At 47.9% G+C, this 23,072-nt stretch overlaps 2 protein-coding genes across 2 annotated transcripts in view; both read right to left on the reverse strand.

Annotated features, from left to right (window-relative positions):
* Window positions 1-22,636, reverse strand: part of SDHAF2 (succinate dehydrogenase complex assembly factor 2) — a 188,821-nt gene extending 166,185 nt beyond the window's left edge. The window contains exon 1 of the mRNA XM_055581122.1: window positions 22,633-22,636. The gene's annotated coding sequence lies outside the window, so the exon portion shown is untranslated. The remainder of the gene's footprint in view (window positions 1-22,632) is intronic.
* Window positions 1,837-12,444, reverse strand: LOC129652459 (pepsin A). Its single transcript, XM_055581118.1, has 9 exons — window positions 12,356-12,444; window positions 11,790-11,946; window positions 9,272-9,389; window positions 8,100-8,218; window positions 7,159-7,358; window positions 5,106-5,222; window positions 3,595-3,739; window positions 3,403-3,501; window positions 1,837-2,157 (listed from the first exon to the last, which is right to left on the reverse strand). The coding sequence occupies exons 1-9, from the start codon at window positions 12,409-12,411 to the stop codon at window positions 2,008-2,010; spliced, it is 1,161 nt and encodes a 386-aa protein (XP_055437093.1). The 5' UTR covers window positions 12,412-12,444; the 3' UTR covers window positions 1,837-2,007.
* Window positions 22,637-23,072: the final 436 nt, after the last annotated feature.

A 23,072-nucleotide genomic window follows, 5' to 3' on the forward strand; every position in this document is an offset into this window, starting at 1 on the left:
GCGCCCAAAGCCATTTTGTTCTGAGAACCCCAAAGTCAGTTCCCTTCAGCAGGGAGGCGGGGCTCAAGCCCTCAGGCCAGTGTCTCCAGCAGACAGCCTTAAGCACAGCAGAAGCAGGCGCCGTGTGCGAGGAGAGACTGTGATAGGTTCACCAGCAAGAGAGGAACTGGGATCAAGCTGGGCTGAGTCAAGTGAAACAGATCACTTTGTGGTAGGAGTTCTCAGAGCCTTTGATTGTGGTCTGTGCCCCGTGAGCCTCGAAGAAAGGCCTAGAATCTAGCCCATTGTGTACTTACTTTGACACTTTGAAAAAATAATTTTATTTGTTTATTATTGGCTGCGCTGGGTCTTCATTACCACACAGGCTTTTTTCTAGTTGAGGCGAGCAGGGACTGCTCTCCAGTTGTGGTGTGTGGGCTTCTCGTTGACGTGGCTTCTCTTGTTGTGGAGCACGGGCTCTGGGGTGCACGGGCTTCAGTAATTGTGGCACTTAGGCTCATTAGTTGTAGGTCCCGGGCTCTAGAGCACAGGCTCAATAGTTGTGGTGCACCGGCTTAGTGGAATTTTTGGTTTATTAGATAAACAGGCTTGAGGACAAGCCACAGCAGGGCTTCCCTGATAGCTCAGTTGGTAAAGAATCCACCTGCAATGCAGGAGACCCTGGTTTGATTCCTGGGTTGGGAAGATCCCTTGGAGAAGGGATAGGCTACCTGCTCCAGTATTCTTGGGCTTCCCCTGTGGCTCAGCTGGTAAAGAATCTGCCTGTGATGCGGGAGACCTGGGTTGGATCCCTCCATTGGGAAGATCCCTTGGAGGAGGGCATGGCAACTCATTCCAGTATTCTTGCCTGGCGAATAGTGAGGTGTCTCCCCTCACCACATCTCCCCTCATCCCATGCCACCTCTTTTGTGGTGTCTGGTTCTTGGGGGCCGTTTTTCTGTTTATGTATGTGCAAGCAAATCTTATTCTCTTTATAATCCAAAGACAGAATTGTCTAGGCTCCATTATCACCTGTTGTTCCTCTCCTTGGGGAATGGAAAACCATTTCGGCCCACGTCTTACGGTCATTTCTGCCTTGCCTAGCATACTTAGGAGTGCCACCATCAGTGGGAACCTCTCCTTAATTCTTTTCCTTTTCTCATCATCTCTTCTTGGCTTTGGGAAAAATAAGTTACTCCCTCAATCAAGAATTCGGATGCTGGGACTTCCCTGGTGGTCCAGGGGCTAAGACTCTGCATTCCCAATGCAGGGGGCCTGGGTTCCATCCCTGGTTGGGGAACTGGATCCCACATGCTGCAACTAAGTTCACATGCCACAACTGAGAGTTCAATTGCAAGCCACAGCTAAAGATCCTGAGTGCTGAAACTAAGACCCAGCACAGCCAAATCAATCAATAAATATTAAAAAAAAAAAAAGAGAATTCAGGTGCTCTATTCTATAAGAATTTCGATCCCTGGGTCGGGAAGATCCCCTGGAGGAGGGCATAGCCACCCACTCCAGTATTCTTACCTGGAGAATCCCCATGGACAGAGGAGACTGGTGTGTTACAGTGCATAGGGTCTCAAAGAGTCAGATACGACTGAAGTGACTGAGCAGGCGCGTGCAAATTCTGTGAGAAAGCAACAGCCCTGGCATTTCTGGTCCCCAGGTCTTTATATGATGCTCCCAGCTGGTCCCCAGAGGCCTGTTCATCTTCCTAGCTCTGTTACAAAGCATGTGCTGCCACTGTGTTTGGTGCTATCCAAATGGCAGTGGTCAATTCTGTCCCCCTGCCCCAGTGTTCCGACCCCAGTGATGCAAAGGGGAACTCCGACAAACAGAAGCAACCACACAAGCCATTTCCCAGGAGGTTATGATTTATTTTACATTATTGATGTGACAGGGAACAGGGCCAAGATTCCACCTCCAGGATCCAAGAGGAGGAACAACCAGGAGAATTATCTACATCAAAGATCAGGGGCAGAATCAGGGAGGGGTCTTCCTGGAAGTGGCTGGAACAGCACGGGCTCAGGCCACGGGAGCCAGGCCGATCTGGTTGTTGCCCCTATCGAAGACGGTGAAATACTGGCGGATGAAGACATCACCCAGGATCCAGAGGTCCCCAGAGGAGGTGGAGATGTCCATGCCCTCGAACCCGCTGGAGCAGATCCCGTTGCTCTGGAGGAAAGGAGAATAAAACCCGAGCTGGGACTCAGACCCTTTGGGGACAGGCGCTGGGGCCTGAGCATCCAGGACCATGGTGCGCTGCCAGCCACGTGCAAGGAGGAGCTTCCTGGCTCGTGCCTGGGGACTTGGCTCTTCCTGGCCTGGGGGTCTGCCTCTGTAAGCAACTCGCTGCTCTCTTGGTTTCCAGGGATTACCAGACATTATCCAGTGTTTCTGGCAGATGTACACACCTTGACGTCAGCATCAGAGCTAAGGGGTTTAGGGAGAACTCAGCTGCCGGGAAGGATTCTGGAAGCACTGGTGACACAGCCTTTTCTCATTATTCTGATCCCCACCAGTGGCAAACTGGATCAGCTGCTAGTCCTTTTCATCCACTAAGTCGCTGACTTTGTGACTTTGGCTGCATATTACAATCTCCTCTGGAACTTCAAGCCCTCTGCACCCCACCCCCTACCATGGCTTAGGCTCCACCCCTTCCTAATTAATCAGCATTGCTGGGGGAGGGACCTAGTTAGTTCTTATGGAATGACATCCACCCACTGGGCAAAACTACTTTCCCATCCAGCATTGTACTAGAAGGCAAGGTTTTCCTGGGTGCATCGGCACGACTGAGCGACTTCACTTTCACTTTCATGCATTGGAGAAGGAATGGCAACCCACTCCAGTATTCTTGCCTGGAGAATCCCAGGGACGGGAGAGCCTGGTGGGCTGCCGTCTATGGGGTCCAACAGAGTCGGACACGACTGAAGCGAATTAGCAGCAGCAGCAGCAGCAGCAGCAGCAGAGACTATAGGAGTGTCATAAGCCCTGACCCTATGGGAGGTGTGGTTTCCATTTGCCCAACACTTTGTAGCTTTGATGTGGGCAATCTCGCGTGATTACGATACCTGCACCCTGGTGTGGGGAAAGGTCTAGGTTTTAGATAAAGGAGGGATCCAGGGGCTAGTACCTTGCTGAAGAACCTGGGGCTAATCCCTGAGACCCAGAGCTTGGACTCCAGGGCCCACTTAGAAATCCTTTCACACCACCAACCTTTGCCTTGCTTTTCCTCCCTGGGGGTGCTGCCTCTCAATTCTCATTCGCACATTTATCTGTGATGTATTCTTTTTCTCTGGAGGCTGTCCAGAGCAGATGGAAGCTCCAGCTTGTGGAAGTGCCCTTGCCCTTGTGCCGAGGGGCAGTCTGTGTCCACATTCTGAGTGGGTACATCTAGTGGAAGGCCCAGAGTCCCCTTACCTGCAGGATGTAGGCGCTGGGGGGCACAGGGTACTGGACACCGTTGATGGTGAAGACAATGTCGGGCAGGCTGTCGATGGAAGAGCAGCTGATCACCACCTGGAAGGAACAAGGGTTAGCAGGGCTTTCATTGCTCGTGCGTGGCAGATCCACCACTTGAGTCTAGAACAGGGCAGTCAGGGCTGGACTTACTTCGCCAGAGGAATCCTCGCTGGCTCCAATGTAGCTCTGAATGTTGGAAATGGCAGTGGTTGGGCCGGCCAGCAGAGAGGTACCAGTGTCAACAATGGCCTGGCAGCCGTCGCTGCAAGCGATGGACTCTCCATTCATGGTGATGCTGAGGAAAAGAGGCAAGTCAGGGTCCCCTGAGCCCCTAGAGGGTACATCTCTCAAGGAGGAACCAGGTGACCCTGGTTCCTTCCCCATCCATTGGCCAATGCATAAAATTTCAGCTTCTCTTGTTCACACGCTCATTCTCTGAATTCATGTATTCTACCAGGAATTACTGAGTGCCTGCTCTGTGTTAGGCACAGGACATGCAAAGCCAAACAAGATGGGTGCACAGTTTCTGGCCTCAGGGAGCTCCTACTCTAGCTGGAAAGATAAATTATGATTGAGGAGGAGCAGGATGAGTAGGGGAACAGAACCCAAGCCAGGGTGAGGGTGCTGGTGTGGACCAAGCCAGGGAAGGCTTCTCAGGGAAGTGGACACCCAAAGGTTGCTAGGGAGAAGAAGAGCTAGAGGAGGATATCACAGGTGGAGGTGACAGAGGGTGGGCAATGATGATGGAGTGATGGCCAGGTAAGTCCAGCCCTGACTGCCCTATTTACCCAAGGGGCAGGAGTTTGAGGAACTGATGGGGTTTTGGCATGGCTGGGGCAGACATAGGGAGATCAGTGTGTCTGTTTCCCCGGGACTGTCTTGGTTTAACTACTGAAAGGCTGGCATCTGAGGAAACTGCTCACTCCTGGGCAAACCTGGGCTATGGGTCACCCAAGCAGGCCAACTGCGGGCAGAGCAGCTAGAGGTTAAGGCTACCTGGGGGCAGACAGTCTTTGAAGTGGAAAGTGGAAGGAAATGTGTGTGTGTGTGTGAGTTGCTCAGTCTGTCCAACTCTCTGCGACCCCATGGACTGTAGCCTGCCAGGCTCCTCTGTCCATGGGATTCTCCAGGCAAGAATACTGGAGTTGTTTGCCATTCCCTTCTTCAGGGGATCTTCCTGACCCTGGACTGAATCTGTGTCTCCCACACTGAAGGTAGATTCTTTGCCGTCTGAGCCACCAGGGAAGCCAATGGGAGGAAATGTTTTGAAACAACTTCTCCACCATCTTGCCCTGACCTTAGACCAAAAGTGACAAGCCCCCTAAAAGCCAAGATGTATGGACAGGGGACTCCCCAATCTTCGTAGAGATTCTGGTAGACTGTCCTGTCTCTTTGCTCAGAAGGGAATTGGCTGTCTCATCCTTGCTGAGTCTCTGGGGTGTGGGGTCGGAGGGGGTGGTCCCAGACATTGCTTATCCTCCAGTGATGTGCCCTTCTCCGGGTCTCTCTTACTCGGCCAACTTTTACCTTCTCCTTCTGGAGCACATGTCCCTGTGCTGGCTGTTCCAGGGGGATGTTGGAATTCTTAGTTAATTATGAGTGTGTAAACAAATGCAGTCTGGGGCCCATGCCAGGATATAGCCCATCTACAATAACCTCACCTGTCCACAGTGATCTGCCAATAGCCCTCAACAGAAACAGGCACCCAGTTCAGACTTCCCGAGTAGTAAGAAGAATCGATGTCACCAAATATCACCACGCTGCCACTCTCTTCGTTGCTATGGAGAGTGGAGGGAAAACAGGAATTCATTCATACATTCACAATTCCAACTGAACATATGAACTGTGTGCATTCTAAGAGCTACTTTAAAAAAAAAAAACTTTTTGTTTTGTATTGGAGTATAGCTAATTAACAATGTTGTGATAGTTTCAGATGTACAGCAAAGGGACTCAGCTGTTACATATGCATGTATCCATTCTCCCCCAAACTCCCCTCCCATCCAGGCTGCCACATAACACTGAGCAGAGTTCCATGTGCTATACAGGAGGTCCTTGTTGGTTACCCATTTTAAATATACCAGTGTGTATATGTCCATCCCAAACTCCCTAACTATCCCTTTCTCCCATCATTTCCCCAGCAACCATAAACTAAGAGCTACTCTTAATTGGGATCTTGCCAATGTCAAGAGCTGAGCAGTGTGTGTGGTTCACAGGGTTTCTTATAATCCTGACACCAAGACCCATGCCTTGATCACTATTATTTCTGTTTTACACTGAAGTAACTGAGGCTCAGAGAGGTGGTGCAGTGTGCCCAAGGTCACACAGCCAGGGAGTCACAGAACCTGGGTCTTTTTGGTTCCAAAGTATGTGTGGTTTCCACCACATACGCTCTTTGCTGTGGGGACCTCAAGAGAAATAAATGAATGACGGTGTCTGCTCTTAAAGCCTTGACAATGTAGTTCATGGTTTGCAAATGTCTGCAGGCGTTTTTCATCGCCACGACTAGGTGGGGGTCGGGGGAGCCGCTGGCCTCTGGGAGGTGGAGGCCAGGGAGGCTGCCAAACATCCCAAAGCAGCCCCCAACAGCAAGAAATCATCTGGTCCAAAAATGTCAATAGTGCTGGGATTGCGAAACTTCAATCTAGTTGGCCCTATGTGAATTACCTAACTGCCCATAAAAACAGATTATGTTTAAGAGAATATTAAGTGGTCAAGAGAAAAAAAGGCTAAAAGGACCCTCCTATTGTACATTGCTGGAGTCCTGATTACTGGAATATTCATTGTATAAATCTCTGCAGTTTCAGTTTAGACAGGAAAGCAAATGTAGATGACACTAAGAAATTATTCAGCAAACAACTGGCCACAGACAGACCAACCACAGACAGATGATTCCACTCCCCTAACCCCACCCCACCTTCCTTGTAAACATCTGACAGTACCCTGAGATTATGGAACAGCCAATATCTTAAAAAAAAAAAACCCATCAATGATGACAAATTGCTTCAAAAGAAAAGGATGTGAGTGTCAGAGGAAGGTTGAGTGTCTCAAGAAAGTCGATGACACAACCTCAGATATTCTGGCACAAACCTTTACTCAGCCAAAACCAAGGCTTGGTTATTCTTTATTCTTAGAATTAATTCATAGCCACACCTGGAACCTAAATTTTGTTAACTAATAAAAGAAACTTGCTTTCATCATTTAAAAGTTTCTCTGTTCAAAGTCTAAATCCCAATCAAAACTTCTTTTCATTTATTGTTATGAACTTTTGGCTCCAATTTTAAGCGGATTCATTCTTTAAAAAAAAAATTTTTTTTTTTAATTTGGCTGCACCAAGTCTTAATCGGAGCATGTGGGATCTAGCTCCTGACCAAGGATCGAACCCTGGGCCCCTGCACTGGGAGTGCAGAATCCTAGCCACTGGACCACGAGGGAAGTCCCTAAGTGGACTCACGTTAAATGGTGGTCTTCTGGAGAGCAAGTAGCTAATGATATTTGACTTGCATAAAGCAAGGCGACAGAGAATCTTGCTAGTAAAATAAGATGATGAAGACTGTTCATCAGAGAGGAATTTGGCACTGTTCTCTCCAAAGATACACCTCTCAAGTCTAAGACACTGACCTTGCCAATCCCCCTGCTTGCCAAGATTCCAGCCCATCCAGCCTTCGACAGCCTCCTGCTGGACCCGGTGACCCGTGACCTCCTTGCTTCACTTACCTGCTCAGGTAGACAGAGAAGAGGTCTTGGGAAACCAGACCCTGGTCCCACATGTTGTCAAAAACAGGGGTGGCCCCGGAGGAGGAGATGCTGGGGTAGGCGAGACCCAGGATGCCGTCAAAGGGAGCATAGTACAGGAAGGAGCCGGGCTCTGTCTCACTCAGGCCAAAGATCTGGTTGGTGTCGCTGATGCCTCCGACCTGCGTGGGGGAACCAAGACGTTTCTCATTAGCTTGTGCTGACTGAGCACTGCGGGGTGCCTACCCTGGGCTCAGAGCATCCCCTGGTTCATTTCATGTAGGACTTGGCTTCCGGGGCATCAGGCTGGAAGGAGGGGAGAGGGATTAGCCCTGGAATTTCTTGTTATTCTGTTGGAAAGAACAACTGATGCTGATCCCCAGATGGGCACCGTCTGCGACTTGGTGTGAGAATGTGCTGCAGAACAGATGGTCACCATGTGTGTGTGCTTCTGAAGATCAGATGCAAAGCAGACGCTGGGCAAATCAGAACCCTGGACCCCTGCTGTGCCCTGGAAAGGCAGGGGATGCTTGTGGTGGAGCTTTTGTGACTTAGGGGGGCTGTGGGCTCAGGGAGGAGGAAGAAGAGGAGGTGCTAAAAGAGAACTGAGCCTTTTCCTACCTTCTTCCTACCCCTTCATAGCATTCAACTTGGGTGCTGACGCTGGCTTCTGGCTTCTGGCATTCCCCTACCTTACTACTTCTGCCCCCTACCCCACCGCCACCAGCCCCTCCAAAATATCTGTGGTATCTCTGCCACTTTCTGCATGCCCCAGTTAGGTTGCTTTTGTGATACAAAGACCCATATTGAAGGAGCTGCCACAGAGGGTGAGGAGGGGGTGGGAGGAAGTCTGTGCTGTGGCCTCCAAGGTCCCTGAAGTTGGAAGCTGTCCAGGATGAGGCAGCCAGCCAGAGTGTGCTTACCTGGACGGTATCGTATCCAAGGATGCCTGTCATGCTGCCGGTTCCGTAGGTGATAGACAGTGTCTCGCTGGTGGCCTCATAGGTGGAAGAGTCTTGAGGGTTGAAGCGGTTGTGGTTGGCTGTGAGGACAAGAAGAGACATGGTCAAACTCCAAAAGCTGAGCCAGAGTCATGGGCTGAGGGTGCCTTCATTTTGGGTTGGATTTTGGAAGAGAAAGTTAACTTTTTTCTTTAGACTTTGGTGCCCTAGTGTTCCCAGGTTCCATTCCTGTCTGGTTGGACCAACTGGGATCATCTCACTGTGGATGGAAACTGCGGCTATGAAATGAAAAGATGCTTGCTCCTTGGAAGGAAAGCTATGACAAACCTAGACAGCATATTAAAAAGCAGAGACATCACTTTGCTGACAAAGGTCCCTATAGTCAAAGCTATGGTTTTTCCAGTAGTCATGTAGAAATATGAGAGTTGGACCATTAAGCAGGCTGAGTACTGAAGATTTGATGCTTTTGAACTGTGGTGTTGGAGAAGACTCTTGAGAGTCCCTTGGACTGCAAGGAGATCAAACCAGTCAATCCTAAAGGAAATCAACCTTGAATATTCATTAGAGAGACTGATGCTGAAGCTGAAGCTCTAATACTTTGACCACCTGGTGTGAAGAGCTGACTCATTGGAAAAGACTCTGATGCTGGGAAAGATTGAAGGCAGAAGGAGAAGGGGGCGAACAGAGGATGAGATGATTGAATGGCATCATCGACATGATGAACCAGAGTTTGAGCAAACTCTGGGAGATGGTGAGGGGCAGGGAAGCCTGGCGTGCTTCAGTTCATGGGGTCACAAGGGGTTGGACATGACTGAGCGACTGAACAACAACAACTCTGATGGAAGGTCCTGCCAGGCTCGTGCTGACTGAAGCAGGCCCACAGTTGCCCATGTGCAGCTGCACACTCTGCCACTGGACTGAACTTCCTGAGGGCTGGGACCACATGTGATTCACCCCTTCATCCTCCAGGACACCTAAGCCTGGCACATAATAGGTGCTCAGTGAATGCTTTTGGAGTGGATCCCTGAGTGGCTTCAGTGGGCTTGAAATCAGACCTATGTGAGGCCCCTGAGCATTCGGGGCTCCCAGGTGACTCAGTGCCAGGGGCCTGGAGAGGGTGGGGGGACACTCACTGCAGGCTTCGCTGGAGCAGTAGATGGAGGGCACCCACAGGTTGGAGGAGCCTGTGTCAAAGATGACAGTGAAATCCTGAGCGGGGGTGCCGATGCCAATGGTGCCGAAGTACTCCGTCTGCCAGAGGGACACACAGCTCACCAACTGGGGACTCCCGAGCCTGGCCTCCCCAGACACTGTCGCTGGGTCTTCTTGGCCACATCCCACCTCCCCCTTCACTGGCCCCCTTTCCTTCGTCTTTTGATCCAGTGCATCCCTCCATCCTTCAAGGCCCAGCCAGGTCTCCCTTCCTCCTTGAAGTCTTCCCTGATTGCAATCCTGTTAACCTCTGTCTATTCTCTTCTAAGCCTCATGAACACTCAACAATAACCTGCTGTCCCCTCTTGCCTTGAATGTCTTAGTCTTGTTATCCTAGAGAATGCACACTCTTGGATAGGGTAGAAACTTATCCAGCAGAGTAAATCTGTTCTTAGTCACTCAGTCGTGTCCAACCACCTTCAGCCAGATGGACTGTAGCCCACCAGGCTCCTCTGTCCGTGGGGTTTCCCAGGCAAGAATACTGGAGTGGCTTGCCATTTCCTACTCCAGGGGATCTTCCCAACCCAGGGATTGAACCCAGGTCTCTTGTGTCTCCTGCATTGGCAGGCAGATTCTTTACGACTAGCACCACCTGGGAAGCCCCAGCAGAGTAAATGCTTAAGCATTTTTTCTTTAAATTGTTGATGGGGAGATAAACAAGTCACCTAGAAGTGAAGACCCCTTGAGATACCTTATTCCTAAGTCTAGACGACTGCAGTGGGTTTAAGAAAGAGTATCCTTGGGACTTTCCTGGCAGTCTAGTGGCTAAGACTGCATGCTCCCAATGCAGGGGGCCTGGGTTCCATCCCTGGTCAGGGAATTAGATGCCCTCATGCCACAACTAGGAGTTTGCATGCTGCCACTAAGACCGGGTGCAGCCAAATAAATAAAAAAAGAAAGAAAGAGTATCTTCACGAATTTTATTCTTAGTGGCAGCAGTTTTTCCCTGGCCAGCTCTGCTCCAGCCACGCTGCTATGGTTCTTTCATGACCAGCTCATTCCCATCCCAGGGTCTTTGCACTTGGTATTTCTTGTGCTAAGAAAATGTTTATTCTAGATCTTTCCTTGGCTGACTCCTTCTTATCCATTCTTCAGCGCTCTAGTCAAATATCACCTCCATCAAGAGGCCCTCCCTGACTTCTTTATCTAAATTTGCCCCTGCCCCATTCTTTTGCTCCTTACTCCAATTGACTTTTTTACATTCCTCTTTATTTGTCTCTTATTTGTCTTTCCATCTAGAATATAAGCTCCAGGATCTTTGTTTAGTCACCATTGTTTCCCCAGCTCCTGGCATAGTCTTTGATAGAGAGTAGGTGTTTTATAAATATTTGTAAAGTGAACAAATGGGCTAACTTTACAAAGCTTTTACCAAGCTCTAACCAAAGGCCAGGCCCTGTTCTAAGCACTCAAAAAAACCCAACAAAACCCAAAATGAAAAAACTTCCCCCAAATCAACCCTCCCCCACTACATTACTGCTTGAATTACTCTAAACAACCCTCTGGTGGTGGATAGTAATAGTTCTGTCTTACAGACAAGAAAGCTGAGTCTCACTCAGACTTGTCCAAGGTCCCATGACTTGGAAACATGAGAGCCTAGACTTCCCTAGGTCTGGCAAATGTCATAGGCCAAGCTCTTAATGACAGGCAAGATTGCTTCACGACCTTGGCTTTCACCCAGGGGACGTATAGTATCCACTGAAAGGCAAGCCTGTTGGATCCGAAATGGAAGAGTCAGAATGATCTTCCTCAAACTCCAATCTGATCTTGTCAATCCCCGCCCCTAGTTAAGGTGATCTGGTGGCAATTAAGATGCCAAGCCTCATCCCCCCTACCCACTCTGGTCTGGCTCCACCCACCAGCCCCCATGGACACGGACCTCGCTTTGAAAATGGACTCTGGCTTCCATTCCTCAAATGCACTCTGCCCCCCGCTGTCACAGGGACTGGTGCAAGTCTTCCTGCTCTCTGGGACACTCTCCTGTCCTCTCGGAACTCCCCTCTCTCTTCCTTGCCCCAGGGAGGTGTCCCTGCCCATAATCTGTCTGCAGTTTGTGTGTCGGCTTCACTGGGTGGCCTTGGCCTGGTTGTGCTTGTCATGCTTTGTGAGGCTCCCTGATTATCATCTGTCTCTCCTGCTAGATTGTGGGACCCTGAGGCTCGTCCACTGCTGCTTCTCTGGGCCCAGCACAGAGCCTGACACACAGGAGGTGCTCCATCTAGGTAAGCACTAGATGAATGAATGAATAAATGAGTTGAAAGCAACACCTCTGACTGTGAGTTTTTCTACTCTCCCTGTGTCTCTGAGATCCAGGGAGCAGACCCTGGGTTACACTTGCCTAGGGGTTTAGAGCACTGGCCTGTCTTCCCAGACCCTGGGATCCCCCCTCTCTCCTCTAGGCTGAGTCCTTGGAGCTGGCCCGCTGCCTGCCCACACACTCACATCCAGGTAGTTCTGAAGGGGCTGGTCAGACACCAAGGTGGCGGCCTCCCGGATGTACTTGCTGCCCAGGTTGTATTTGTGTGTCCTCATGAATTCCTTCAGCTTGCCATTCTCGATCAGATTCTGTCTCAAGGACTTCTTTTTGACGAGTGGGATCCTGTGGCAGAGCATTTGCACACAGTTGGTTTGGAGGAAGAAGGGTGATTAGACAAAGGACCCACTCATGGGGTGCTGTGGAAGACCCGGAAGGAAAAGAAAGCTTGCCCAAGAGCACAAGAAAGAAGTCGAGAAGGGCGATGCTCCCATCTTTGGGCAGAGTAATGCAGACAAGAGAAGTGGTTGCTGGAAGTGGCCTGGCCCAGTGCTGGTGCTGAGAACCCTACCCAGCCTGGTCTGGAGGGTCTGTGCTGTTAACCATGTCTGCTGTGCTGCATCCCCCAATGAGCAGAGAAAAGAGGGTCCGGACGGATGCAGAGAGAGGAGTTGTGGGAGGGAAAAGGGAAGGACAGCAAAAGGAAATAACCCCAGGAAAACAGCTCTTGGTGCAGAGAGTCCCCCAGACTCACTTGACGACGCTGCACTCAGAGAGTGCCACCAAAGCAAGCAGGAGCAGCCACTTCATGGTTCTTCCTGGCTCCCAAATCTCCAGAGAAGGGAAGACGGCAAAGTGTACAGTAGCAGGCAGGAGCCGCTCCTTATATACAGCCCGAGTCCTCGGGCATGGCCTTATCAGCCACCAACGTCACCCATTACTCTCACCCTAAGCAGAAAGTTTCCTGATAAGATTGTCCCTGCCCTATGCCATGTTCAGAGTTTCCAGTTGAGTAGCTTTCCATTTGTTACGCAGACCTTGGGCTGGAATGACCCTGCAGAGAGCAAGCGGCCAAGTGGCGGCTTATTTCTTAAATAATAGAAGGCATCCAAACTCGATAAGCGGAATATTTCGACAAAATTGGTCCAAAGTGCACTGAATGTTGGAGAGATGTCAGAGGAGCTCCAGGTACCCGAATGGTCCTGGTGGGACAGAGTGGCTGTCCTTGAAGTGATGGGCCGTGTCCCCAGATCTGCAGTCCTCAAGCACATCCTTGGGTGGGTGGTTAGGACTCAGGACACATTTCCCCATGAAAAGATTGTTATATGGGGTTGCTGGATGTCTAGCTAGCATATGGGTCTTATTTTGCTCTTGCTGCTCGTGGCTCTTGGGCCGCGTCTTGGGAAAGTGGTGTGTGTAGTACAGAGCAAGGGGATGGGGTGGGTGGAAGAATGCTTCCAACCGTGGAGGAAGCAAACTTGAAACAGGCTGGGTTTGTCTGTGGAATCTGTGTCTCTCATTTTCTAAAACCCTTTTCTTCATACTGCTCCTCTCCCATGCTCTTGGTTACTCAAAGCCTCTGAGACCCCATTTGGGTCTGACTCCCAAGTGCTCCATGCTTAAAACTTGACTGAATCAGCTGCAGTGGGCCAAAGAAATCCAGGCAAATTCACACTAGGGTGTGAATGACTGAGAAAAGTTCTCTCTCTTCCTCTCTCTCTTTTTGGCTGTGCCTCATGACATGCTAGATCTTCGTTCCCTCACCAGGGACCAAACCCATGCCCCCTGCAGTGGAAGCATGGAGTGAAAAGCTCTCTTAAAAAGGATGCTTTCTAGCTCAATGGATTCTTCTTCCCTTTGTGAGGTTTATTCAGTGGACCAAGTGGAGTGAGAAGCTTGATGTAGGAATTTTGGTGAGGGGGTAGGAGGTGGGGAGGTCACAAGTAGGTAGCAAGACCTGTCTGTGGGTCTTGTTCTGATAACAGATTCCCTGGGCCACATCTGGTTTTTCCAACAGTGGGAAACACAGATACTATAAAACTCCAATTTCCCTAGGGCCTCTGGATGAGCATGGAGGGGTGGGCAGTGCGAATCAAGTTCTGGGCCAGTGGTGAGCCTAACTACAAAGCATGTTTGCATTCAAAACATACCCATGAAGACACTCTGTGCCCCGATCATGGATCCTTGATCTGTATTTTGCATTTTCTCATCTTTTAGTGCCTGCTTCCTCTCTGCTGTCTTTTCCTCCCCTTCGAGCATTTCTTCTTTGAGCTATGCTGTCACTTTTGGGCACGTCTCAGTGCTTCTAGGAGGAGCTGATGGTCCTGAAGATGCCTGCCTAGGTCCTGGGAACAGCAGATGGAAACCCTGGCTCAAGACTCTCCCGGGGCGGGTCGGGGAGAGGCATGTTCTGGGGGCTGGCCGGGGTCTTTAGAGGTACTTGGTGTCTCACGCTGAGCAGGAGGTACGTGGGTGCTCATGTACTCATGTGTAGGTTATGCATATATGAAACTCTTTACGATACTTTAAAAAAAGTAAAAGGAGGCTCTGCATACTTTTCAGCTTAGAAATGGAGGCAACTGAGGTTGGGTGGAGCAGGGTGAGTCAGGGAACCCTCAGGGTTGAGATGTGGGCAATGAACCATGAAGAAGATTACGTGTGTTTTATTCATCTTTCATCTCCCTCTGTGAATTATATGGTGCATCAAGTGTTCAACACAGCACTTTAATTAATCCCATGTAAGCTCGGCTTAGTTAAGAGCAGCTTGGGAGTGTACTCAGCAGGATCATGATTTCACAGTTAGCGGTTTCTGCCGTTTGCCAGCCATTGCAGTAACTGACACAAGAAGGTCTTCATTCACGTGTTTCTCTTCCTTGACAGTGAGGAGAGATGCGGGAGTTTAGATTCACTACTCTTAACTCGTTGTGGTAAGTGATATTATTATTCCCATTTTACAGATGAAGAAACTGAGGTCCAGAGAGGCTGTGCCACTTGCCTGAGGTGACACAGGTGAGAAGTGACTGAGCAAGGGCTTGAATCTGGATCCCTATCTCTCCCCATGCTTGCTCCCTTGTGTACCCACTAACTGGGGTTTACTGGAGGCTGTTGGAGAAGGCAATGGCAGCCCACTCCAGTACTGTTGCCTGGAAAATCCCATGGATGGAGGAGCCTGGTAGGCTGCAGTCCATGGGGTCACTAAGAGTCGGGCACGACTGAGCGACTTCACTTTCACTTTTCACTTTCATGCATTGGAGAAGGAAATGGCAACCTACTCCAGTATTCTTGCCTGGAGAATCCCAGGGACAGAGGAGCCTAGTGGGCTGCTGTCTATGGGGTTGCACAGAGTCGGACACGACTGAAGCGACTTAGCAGCAGCAGCAGTAGAAGAATCTCAGGAAGAGCTCTGGCTTCAAATCTGGGTTTGAATCCCAGCCTTACCTCTGAATAACTTCCAGACCTGGAGCTACTGATCCAGTCTCTGAGACTCAGTTTTTTCATCTGTAAAAGGGGGATAATAGTACCACCAATTCCATGGGATTGTTGTGAGGATTAAGTACAGAGTCCTCACCAGCCATACACGTACTGTGGCTGAAATAAAAAGTTCTGATCAGGATGCTGAGCAAGCAGAACGTTCCTCTGTTGCAGGCGGGGAACTTGAGATGTTATGGCCACTTTGGAGAACAGTTTAGTAGTTTCTTATCAAGTCAATATGTACCTACCATTTAGCCCAGAAACCACCCTCCTGGGTATTTACTGAAAAGAAATGAAAAAACATATGTCCCCACAAAGACCACTCAAATGTTTATAAGAGCTATTTTCATAATAGCCCCGAACTGGAAACAACTCAGTTTTCTTTAGCAGATCCTTGGGTAAGTGAAGAGGGCACAGCCAACTATGGAAGACCATCAGTGATAGAAACAGAAGAACTGAATCTCACGGGCGTTATGCAGAGTGAAAGTCCAGATGCAAAGGCTACATTTGTAGGATTCTATTTATATGACATCCTGGAAAAGGCTAAATAATGGGAATAGAAAATGGGTCCATGGTTTCTAGGGGCTGGGGTCAGAGTAGAAGACCAACTACAAGGGGCCATAGGGGAACTATGCGGGGTGATGAAAATAGTCTAGATTCACCTGAAGAGGTGGATTTCACTCAGTGACAATAGACCAGACACATCTGACTTTACAGCAGGTAAAGTGCTAAGCCAGAGATGGCCACACTGTAGGAGTGAAGACAGAACTGGGCACCAAGCACTGCCCAGGGCCATGGAGGCCTTGGCTGGGACACATAAAATGATGCAATCCTACAAAAGAAAACAAAACAGAAAAGAACAACTGATCATCATCTCTGCTTCTGTTTTGGTCCTTTGAACCATGAGTAAAATATGTCCATACTCCATGTCTGTGGCAGGGGTGACAAGGTTGGCGGGTGGCGGCAAAACTCCAAGGAGCTGGGTGGGGACTGTGAACGTTTCTCAGGCTCCTGGGCGCTGGGCTGTCCAGATGGGCTCTCTCATGTCAGCCTGGGGGTAAGTGTGGGATGGCCCGAGTCCATTTAGGAGGGACGCTCCTCTGAGCATCCTGGAGCTGACATATGGTGCTTGGAGCCCAAGATTAGGCATCAGTCTGGGGGAATAGCTTGTCTGTGGGACCCACATAGGAACTTTGGACAGAAGAGAAATCTGTTTGGGAAGCAGGAGGGAGACTCCTCAGGCAGTAACCTGCAGGATCCATGTGCACAATCATTCAACATGTTTTTATTCTGTACCTACTCTGTGCTGAGTAGGCTGTCCTAGTTGCTGGGGGTACATCCATGAAGAAGATGGAGCTAGGGTGTAAGTTGAGGAGTTCATGGTCAGGTCAGGAGAGGGCAGGGGAAGGTCCCTTTCCTTCCCACCCAAAGATGCCTTTGGATCACACTCACAGGAAGCCCTTGGATTGGTGAAGAATCTGAAGTCTGGGGAAACCTTCACGGGGGCTGGTGCTGATGTGCTTGGTGGCACCAGTTCCCAATATATGGCAGACTCTACGATGGCCTTCAATTATCCTCACCTCCTGGTGTTCATGGCTCTTGTAGTCCCCTCCCCTCGAATGTATGCAGGACCTAGGACTTGCTTCTAACCAATAGCATATGGCAAAGCAGATGGGGTGTCACTTTTGTGATTATATTATGTGACATTGTCACTTTGGTCTTGCCAGCAGGCTTTTTGTATAGATTTTTCTCCCTGGATGGCTCTGAAGAGGCAAGATGCCCCATGAGGAGGCCCACATGGTAAGGAACGGAGGGTGGCCTCCAGCCACCAAGGAACTGAGGCCCCTTGTCTGATAACCCATAAGACACTGAATCCAGGGATTTCCCTGGTAGTCTGTGACTAAGACTCCATGCTCCCGATGTAGGGGGCCCAAGTTTGATCCCTGGTCATGAAACCAGATCCCACATGCCACAACTAAGACCTGGCACAGCAAAATTAAAAAAAAAAAAGAAAGCAACTGCATCCTTCCAACAACCCTGTGAGCTTAGAAGATGACCTCTACTGGAGCATCAGAAAAGATCACATCCCTGGCTGACACTTTGTCAGAGGCCCTGAAACAGAGAACCTAGCCAAACTGGGCCTGGATTCCTGACTCACAGAAACACTGAGATAATAAATGTGAGTTGTTTTAAGTTGTTAAATTTGTGTTAATTTGTCACAGTGATAGAAAACTAATACAGGGTTAGACGCCTCCTAGAAAACTCCACAAAGATGCACCTGGCTGCCTCCTGCTCTTTGCCATTAGGAGGCCATTTCAGTGTTCTGCAAGGTGGTTTTCTGCTCAGGCAATATGAATGATCTGGGAAGGAGGGGGCTGACATCATTGGTTTGTTTATCTGTAAATCCCAGTCAATATAACAAGGACTGCGTTTCTGTGGCTCTTCATGCTTTTATGAGTGCTTTGAGATACATTTGAGTTAAATCTGAGTTAATTCACCCATTCCAGTCCATTTTAGTTCGCTGATTCCTAGAATGTCGACATTCACTCTTGCCATCTCTTGTTTGACCACTTCCCCTGGGATTTCTTTGGAAGGAATGATGCTAAAGCTGAAACTCCAGTACTTTGGCCACCTCATGCAAAGAGTTAACTCAACGGAAAAGACCCTGATGCTGGGAGGCATTGGGGGCAGGAGGAGAAGGGGATGACAGAGGATGAGATGGCTGGATGGCATCACTGACTTGGTGGATGTGAGTCTGAGTGAACTCCGGGAGTTGGTGATGGACAGGGAGGCCTGGCGTGCTGCAATTCATGGGGTCGCACACGACTGAGTCTACACGAGTCGGACACGACTGAGTGACTGAACTGAACTGAACTGAACTGAGATATATGACCTATTGAAAAAGTATTATTCCTGCATCATCCCCATTGACACAATTCAGAAGAGTTAAGTGATCAGTGCAGGTTCACATAACTAAGTAGTGATGTGGGCAGGAGTAGACCCCCCGGGTCTTAGAAGGCTCTGGTCTTGGAAGGCTTTTGTCCCGGGCCAGGCTCTGTGCCCACATACATCCACCTGGTTTCCATCCATTGGTTAGAGTGTACAGTAAGTATTCCGAGAAGTCTGATGTCAGCCAGGACTAATCTATGACTGCCTTCAGGGAAGCCGTGTAATCTCATTGTGCCAGACTGGCGTGGCAGAAAGATTAGACAACAATGTTTACTTTGCCATTAATCTTACCTGGGACTTGGCTTCTGGAGGCTTTCAGAACTGCTTTGCTAATGCATGGCATCTCCTGCCAAGGGCACAGGTGTTCAGAAATGTTCTGTGAACATATCAAATCAAGCAATGGAAAGAAATCTGAAGAACTGAATCATGGCAAGACTGGGATGGAGCATGTTGAGCACGATTAGTGTTATTGAGCTGGTCTGATAGGCCTTGGGATGGCTGGCCCCCTGGGAGCTTTCAGTCAGGGTCTCACCCCAGGCATGTGGTCATCCAACAACACAGAGAACATGTCTCCACTTCTCAGTGCTGAATCTGTGGAGTTTCTCCAGAGACAGACATAGGTTTTAAAAATTAAAATTATAAGAACATTTTTGGGACCCAATTATTACAAATAATTTATGTTCATTGTGGCCTTCCCTGGTGGCTCAGTAGTAGAGAATCTGCCTGCAATGCAGGAGACATGGGTTTGATCCCTGGGTCTAGATCTCCTGGAGGAGGGCACAGCAACCCGCTCCAGTATTCTTGCCTGGAGAATCCCATGGACAGAGGAGCCTGACAGGCTATGGTCCATAGGGTCACAAAGAGCTGGACATGACTGAAGTGACTGAGCATGCACACACGCATGTTCATTATAGATTTATAGATTTTTATAGATTTTTTAATAGATTTATTATGTATTTTTTATAGATTTATAAACATTTTTAAATAACTCAACTCCACTATGCAGAACTATCCACCCTTTATGTTATAAATGAATACATTTACTTACAAAAATGAGGTCATTCAACACAGTATATTTATTTGATATTCAAGTTTTATTGAGACATAATTGACCTACGGCACTGTTTAAGGTGTACAGCATAATGATTTGACTCACATACATCATAAAATGATGACCACAATAAGTTTAGTGAACATCCATCTATTCATACAGATTCAAAAATTGAAGACATAGAAAATTGTTTTTCTTGTGATGAGAACTCTTTGGATTTACTCTCTCTCTTTTAAATTTTGGCCGTGCTGGGTCTTCATTGTGGTGTGCAGGCTTTCTCTAGGTGCGGCACACAGACTTCTCTCCTGTGGAGCACGGGCTCTGCGAACTCAGTAGTCGCAGTGGGTGGGCTTAGTTGCCCCTCGGCATGTGGGATCTTAGTTCCCTGACCAGGGATTGAACCTGTGTCCCCTGCATTGGAAGGTGGATTCTTAACCACTAGATCACCAGGAAAATCCCTGGATTTACTCTAACAGCTTTCATAGATTATATATAGCAATGATAATTAATTTATCATGTTGTACATTGCATCCTTAGTACTTATTTATCTTACATCTGAAGGTTTGTGTCTTTTGACAGCCTTCATTCAATTTTCCCTTCCCCTAATCCCACCTCTGGTAACCACAAATCTGACCTCTTTTTCTGTGAGTTTGTTTGTTTTTGAAGTATAATTGACCAACAGCACTGTATTAGTTTCTGTTACACAACATGGTGCTTTGGTATTTCTATACATTTCAAAATGATCAGCACAATACATTTACTTACAATAGGTCCAATCAGTTCAGTTCAGTCTCTCAGTCGTGTCGACTCTATGCGACCCCATGAACTGCAGCACGCCAGGCCTCCCTGTCCATCACCAACTCCCGGAGTTCACCCAAACTCTTGTCCATCGAGTCGGTGATGCCATCCAGCTATCTCATCCTCTGTCGTCCCCTTCTCCTCCTGCCCCCAATCTCTCCCAGCACCAGGGTCTTTCCAATGAGTCAACTCTTCACATGAGGTGGCCAAAGTATTGGAGTTTCAGCTTCAGCATCAGTCCCTCCAATGAATACCCAGGACTGATCTCCTTTAGGATGGACTGGTTGGATCTCCTTGCAGTCCAAGGGATTCTCAAGGGTCTTCTCCAACACCACAGTTCAAAAGCATCAATTCTTCAGCTCTCAGCTTTCTTCACAGTCCAACTCTCACATCATACATGACCACTGGAAAAACCATAGCCTTGACTAGATGGACTTTTGTTGGCAAAGTAATGTCTCTGCTTTTGAATATGCTATCTAGGTTAGTCATAACTTTCCTTCCAAGGAGTAAGTGTTTTTAATTCATGGCTGCAATCACCATCTGCAGTGATTTTGGAGCCCCCCAAAATAAAGTCTGACACTGTTTCCACTGTTTCTCCATCTATTTCCCATGAAGTGTTGGGACCAGAGGCCATGATCTTAGTTATAATAGGTCCAATAGGTCACCATAAAAAGATATATAATATTTGACTGTGTTCCCCACACTGTATGTTTCACACCTATGATTCATTTATTTTGTAACTGGAAGTTTGTACCTTTTAATCCCTCTCACCTATATCTTTCCTTCTCCTACTCTGCTCTGTCTGACAACTACCTGTTTGTTCTCTGTATCTATGACTCTATTTCTGCTTTGTTATGTTTGTTCATTTGTTTCATTTTTTTAGATTCCACATATAAATGAAATTATACAGTATTTTTCTTTGTTTCATTTATTTCACTAAGCATAACACCCTCTAGTTTTGCTCATGTTGTTGCAAATGGCAAGTTTTTACTTATTTTTATAGTGGAGTAATATTCCATTGTATGTATATATATATATATACACTATATGTATATTTATCCATTCATTTATTGATGGGCACTTAAGTTGTCTCCATATATTGGTTATTGTAAATAATGCTAATGTGAATGTAGGGGTGCATATATGCTAATTTCTTAAATTCAAACACATTTTAACAACTCTGCATTTTATTTCCCACCACGTCTGCAGTTTTTTACATCATATTTTGCATCTTTTTGTTTTGTGTATCCTTTAATTGCTTACTGCAGATACAGATGATTTTATTACTTTTGTCTTCTCATCTTCCTACTAGTCTTTTTTTTTTTTTTTTTGGCTGCACTGGGTCTTTGTTGCTGTGTGTGGGCTTTCTCTAGTCGCATCGAGTGGGAGCTACTCTGTGTTTCAAGGTAAGGGTTTCCCACCGCAGTGGTTTCTCTTGTCACAGAGCACAAGGTCTAGGCACGTGGGCTTAGAAGTCATGGCACATGGGCTTAGTTGCTCCATGGCAAGTGGGATCTTCCTGGACCAAGGATTGAACCTCAGCCCCTGCCTTGGCAGGTGGACTCTTAACCACTGGACCACCAGAGAAGTCCACCTTCATACTAGTTTTAAATGTGATTGATTTACTACCTTTCCTGTGTAGATGTCCTGTATGTTGCCCTTACCAATGAGATTTTTCCTTGTGTAATTTTCATGTTTCTGGCTGTGACCTTTTCTTTTTACTTAGAGAAACTCTCCTGAACGTTTCTCATAAAGCTGGTTTGCTGATGCTGAACTCTCTTAGCTTGTCCGTAAAACTTTTGATCTCTGTATCAAATCAGAATGAAAGCCTTGCCAGGTGGCGTATTCTTGTGGTAGGGCTTCCCCTTTCATCCATTTAAATATACCATACCACTCCCTTCTGCCTGCAGTTTCTGCTGAAATGTTAGCTGATAGCCTTATGGGCGTTCCCTTGTATGTAAGTTGGTGCTTTTCCTTTGCTGCTTTTAATATTAGCTCTTTATCTTCCATCGTTGCCATTTTAATTACAGTGTGTATTGGCGTGGTCCTCTTTGGGTTGATTCTGTTTGGGACTCTCTGTGCTTCCTGGACTTGGATGACTGTTTCCTTTGCCAGGTAGGGAAATTTTCAGCTATTATATCTTCAAATATGTTTTCTGCCCCTTTCTCTCTCTCTTCTTCTGGGACCCTTATAATGGGACTATTCCTGTGCTTGATGTTGTTCCTTGAACTGTCCTAATTTCTTTTCATTCTTTTTTTCTGTTCAGCTTCAGTGATTTCTACTACTCTGTCTTCCACCTCGCTGATCTGTACCTCTGCACCATTTACTCTACTGTTGATTCCTTATAGTGTATTTTTCATTTCAGTTATTGTAGTCTTCATCTCTGTTTGGTTCTTCTTTATATTCTCTAACTCTTTGTTACGAATGTCTAATTTAGTCTGTTCATCCAGTCTTCCCTCAGTTTCTTTGATCATTACTTTGAACTCTTTATTGGGTAGGTTGCCTGTCTCCTCTTCACTTAGTTCTTCTTCTGGGGCTTTATCTTGTTCCTTTGGAACATATTTCTCTGTTTCTTCATTTTGCCTAATTTGTTATTTTTATTTCTATGTATTTGGCAGGTTGGTTACATTTGCTGACTTTGGAGAAGTGGCCTTTTGCAGGGGACGTCCTGTGTGTCCCATCAGCGCGCTTCCCTGTAGTCACCAGAGCTATATGCTCTAGCGCATACATTCTCAGTTGCGCAGTTGTGTCCAACTCTGTGACCCCATGTACTGTAGGCCCCCAAGCTCCTCTGTCCATGGAATTTTCCAGGCAAGAGTACTGGAATGGTTGCCATTTCCTTCTCCAGGGAATCTTCCCCACCCCAGGATTGAACCCACATCTCTTGTATCTCTGAATTGGCAGGAGGATTCTTAACCACTGTGCCATATGCTCTAGGGGTGCCCTCTGTTTGGTCTGCATGGGGCCTTCTGTTCTGGTGAGCTGATTACTGTGGGTGCTCTTGTATGCATGGATGGCCTCTAGTCTGGTTGGTTGCCTGGCCTTGCCTTATGCAGAGACTGCCGGACACTGGTAGGTGGGGCAGTGGCTGGCAGCAGGGCCCTTGGGATCCCAGGACTAGTGCTAGTCTACTTACTAGTAGCCAGGTTTCTTGGTCTCTGGTAGCAGGGACCTGGGAGTCCCAGAACTGATATCAACCCAT

Source organism: Bubalus kerabau, chromosome 5 (assembly GCF_029407905.1).
Source record: "Bubalus kerabau isolate K-KA32 ecotype Philippines breed swamp buffalo chromosome 5, PCC_UOA_SB_1v2, whole genome shotgun sequence".
Classification (NCBI taxonomy): Eukaryota; Metazoa; Chordata; class Mammalia; order Artiodactyla; family Bovidae; genus Bubalus; species Bubalus kerabau.

Excerpts from the sequence above, each read along its gene's own strand:
- LOC129652459 (XM_055581118.1), bottom strand. The coding sequence starts at position 12,411 with ATGAAGTGGCTGCTCCTGCTTGCTTTGGTGGCACTCTCTGAGTGCAGC. Across the intron at positions 11,947-12,355 it reads TCTGAGTGCAGCGTCGTCAA|GATCCCACTCGTCAAAAAGA; the intron begins GTGAGTCTGGGG and ends GCTCTGCCACAG. Across the intron at positions 5,223-7,158 it reads TTCTCTGTCTACCTGAGCAG|CAACGAAGAGAGTGGCAGCG; the intron begins GTAAGTGAAGCA and ends CACTCTCCATAG.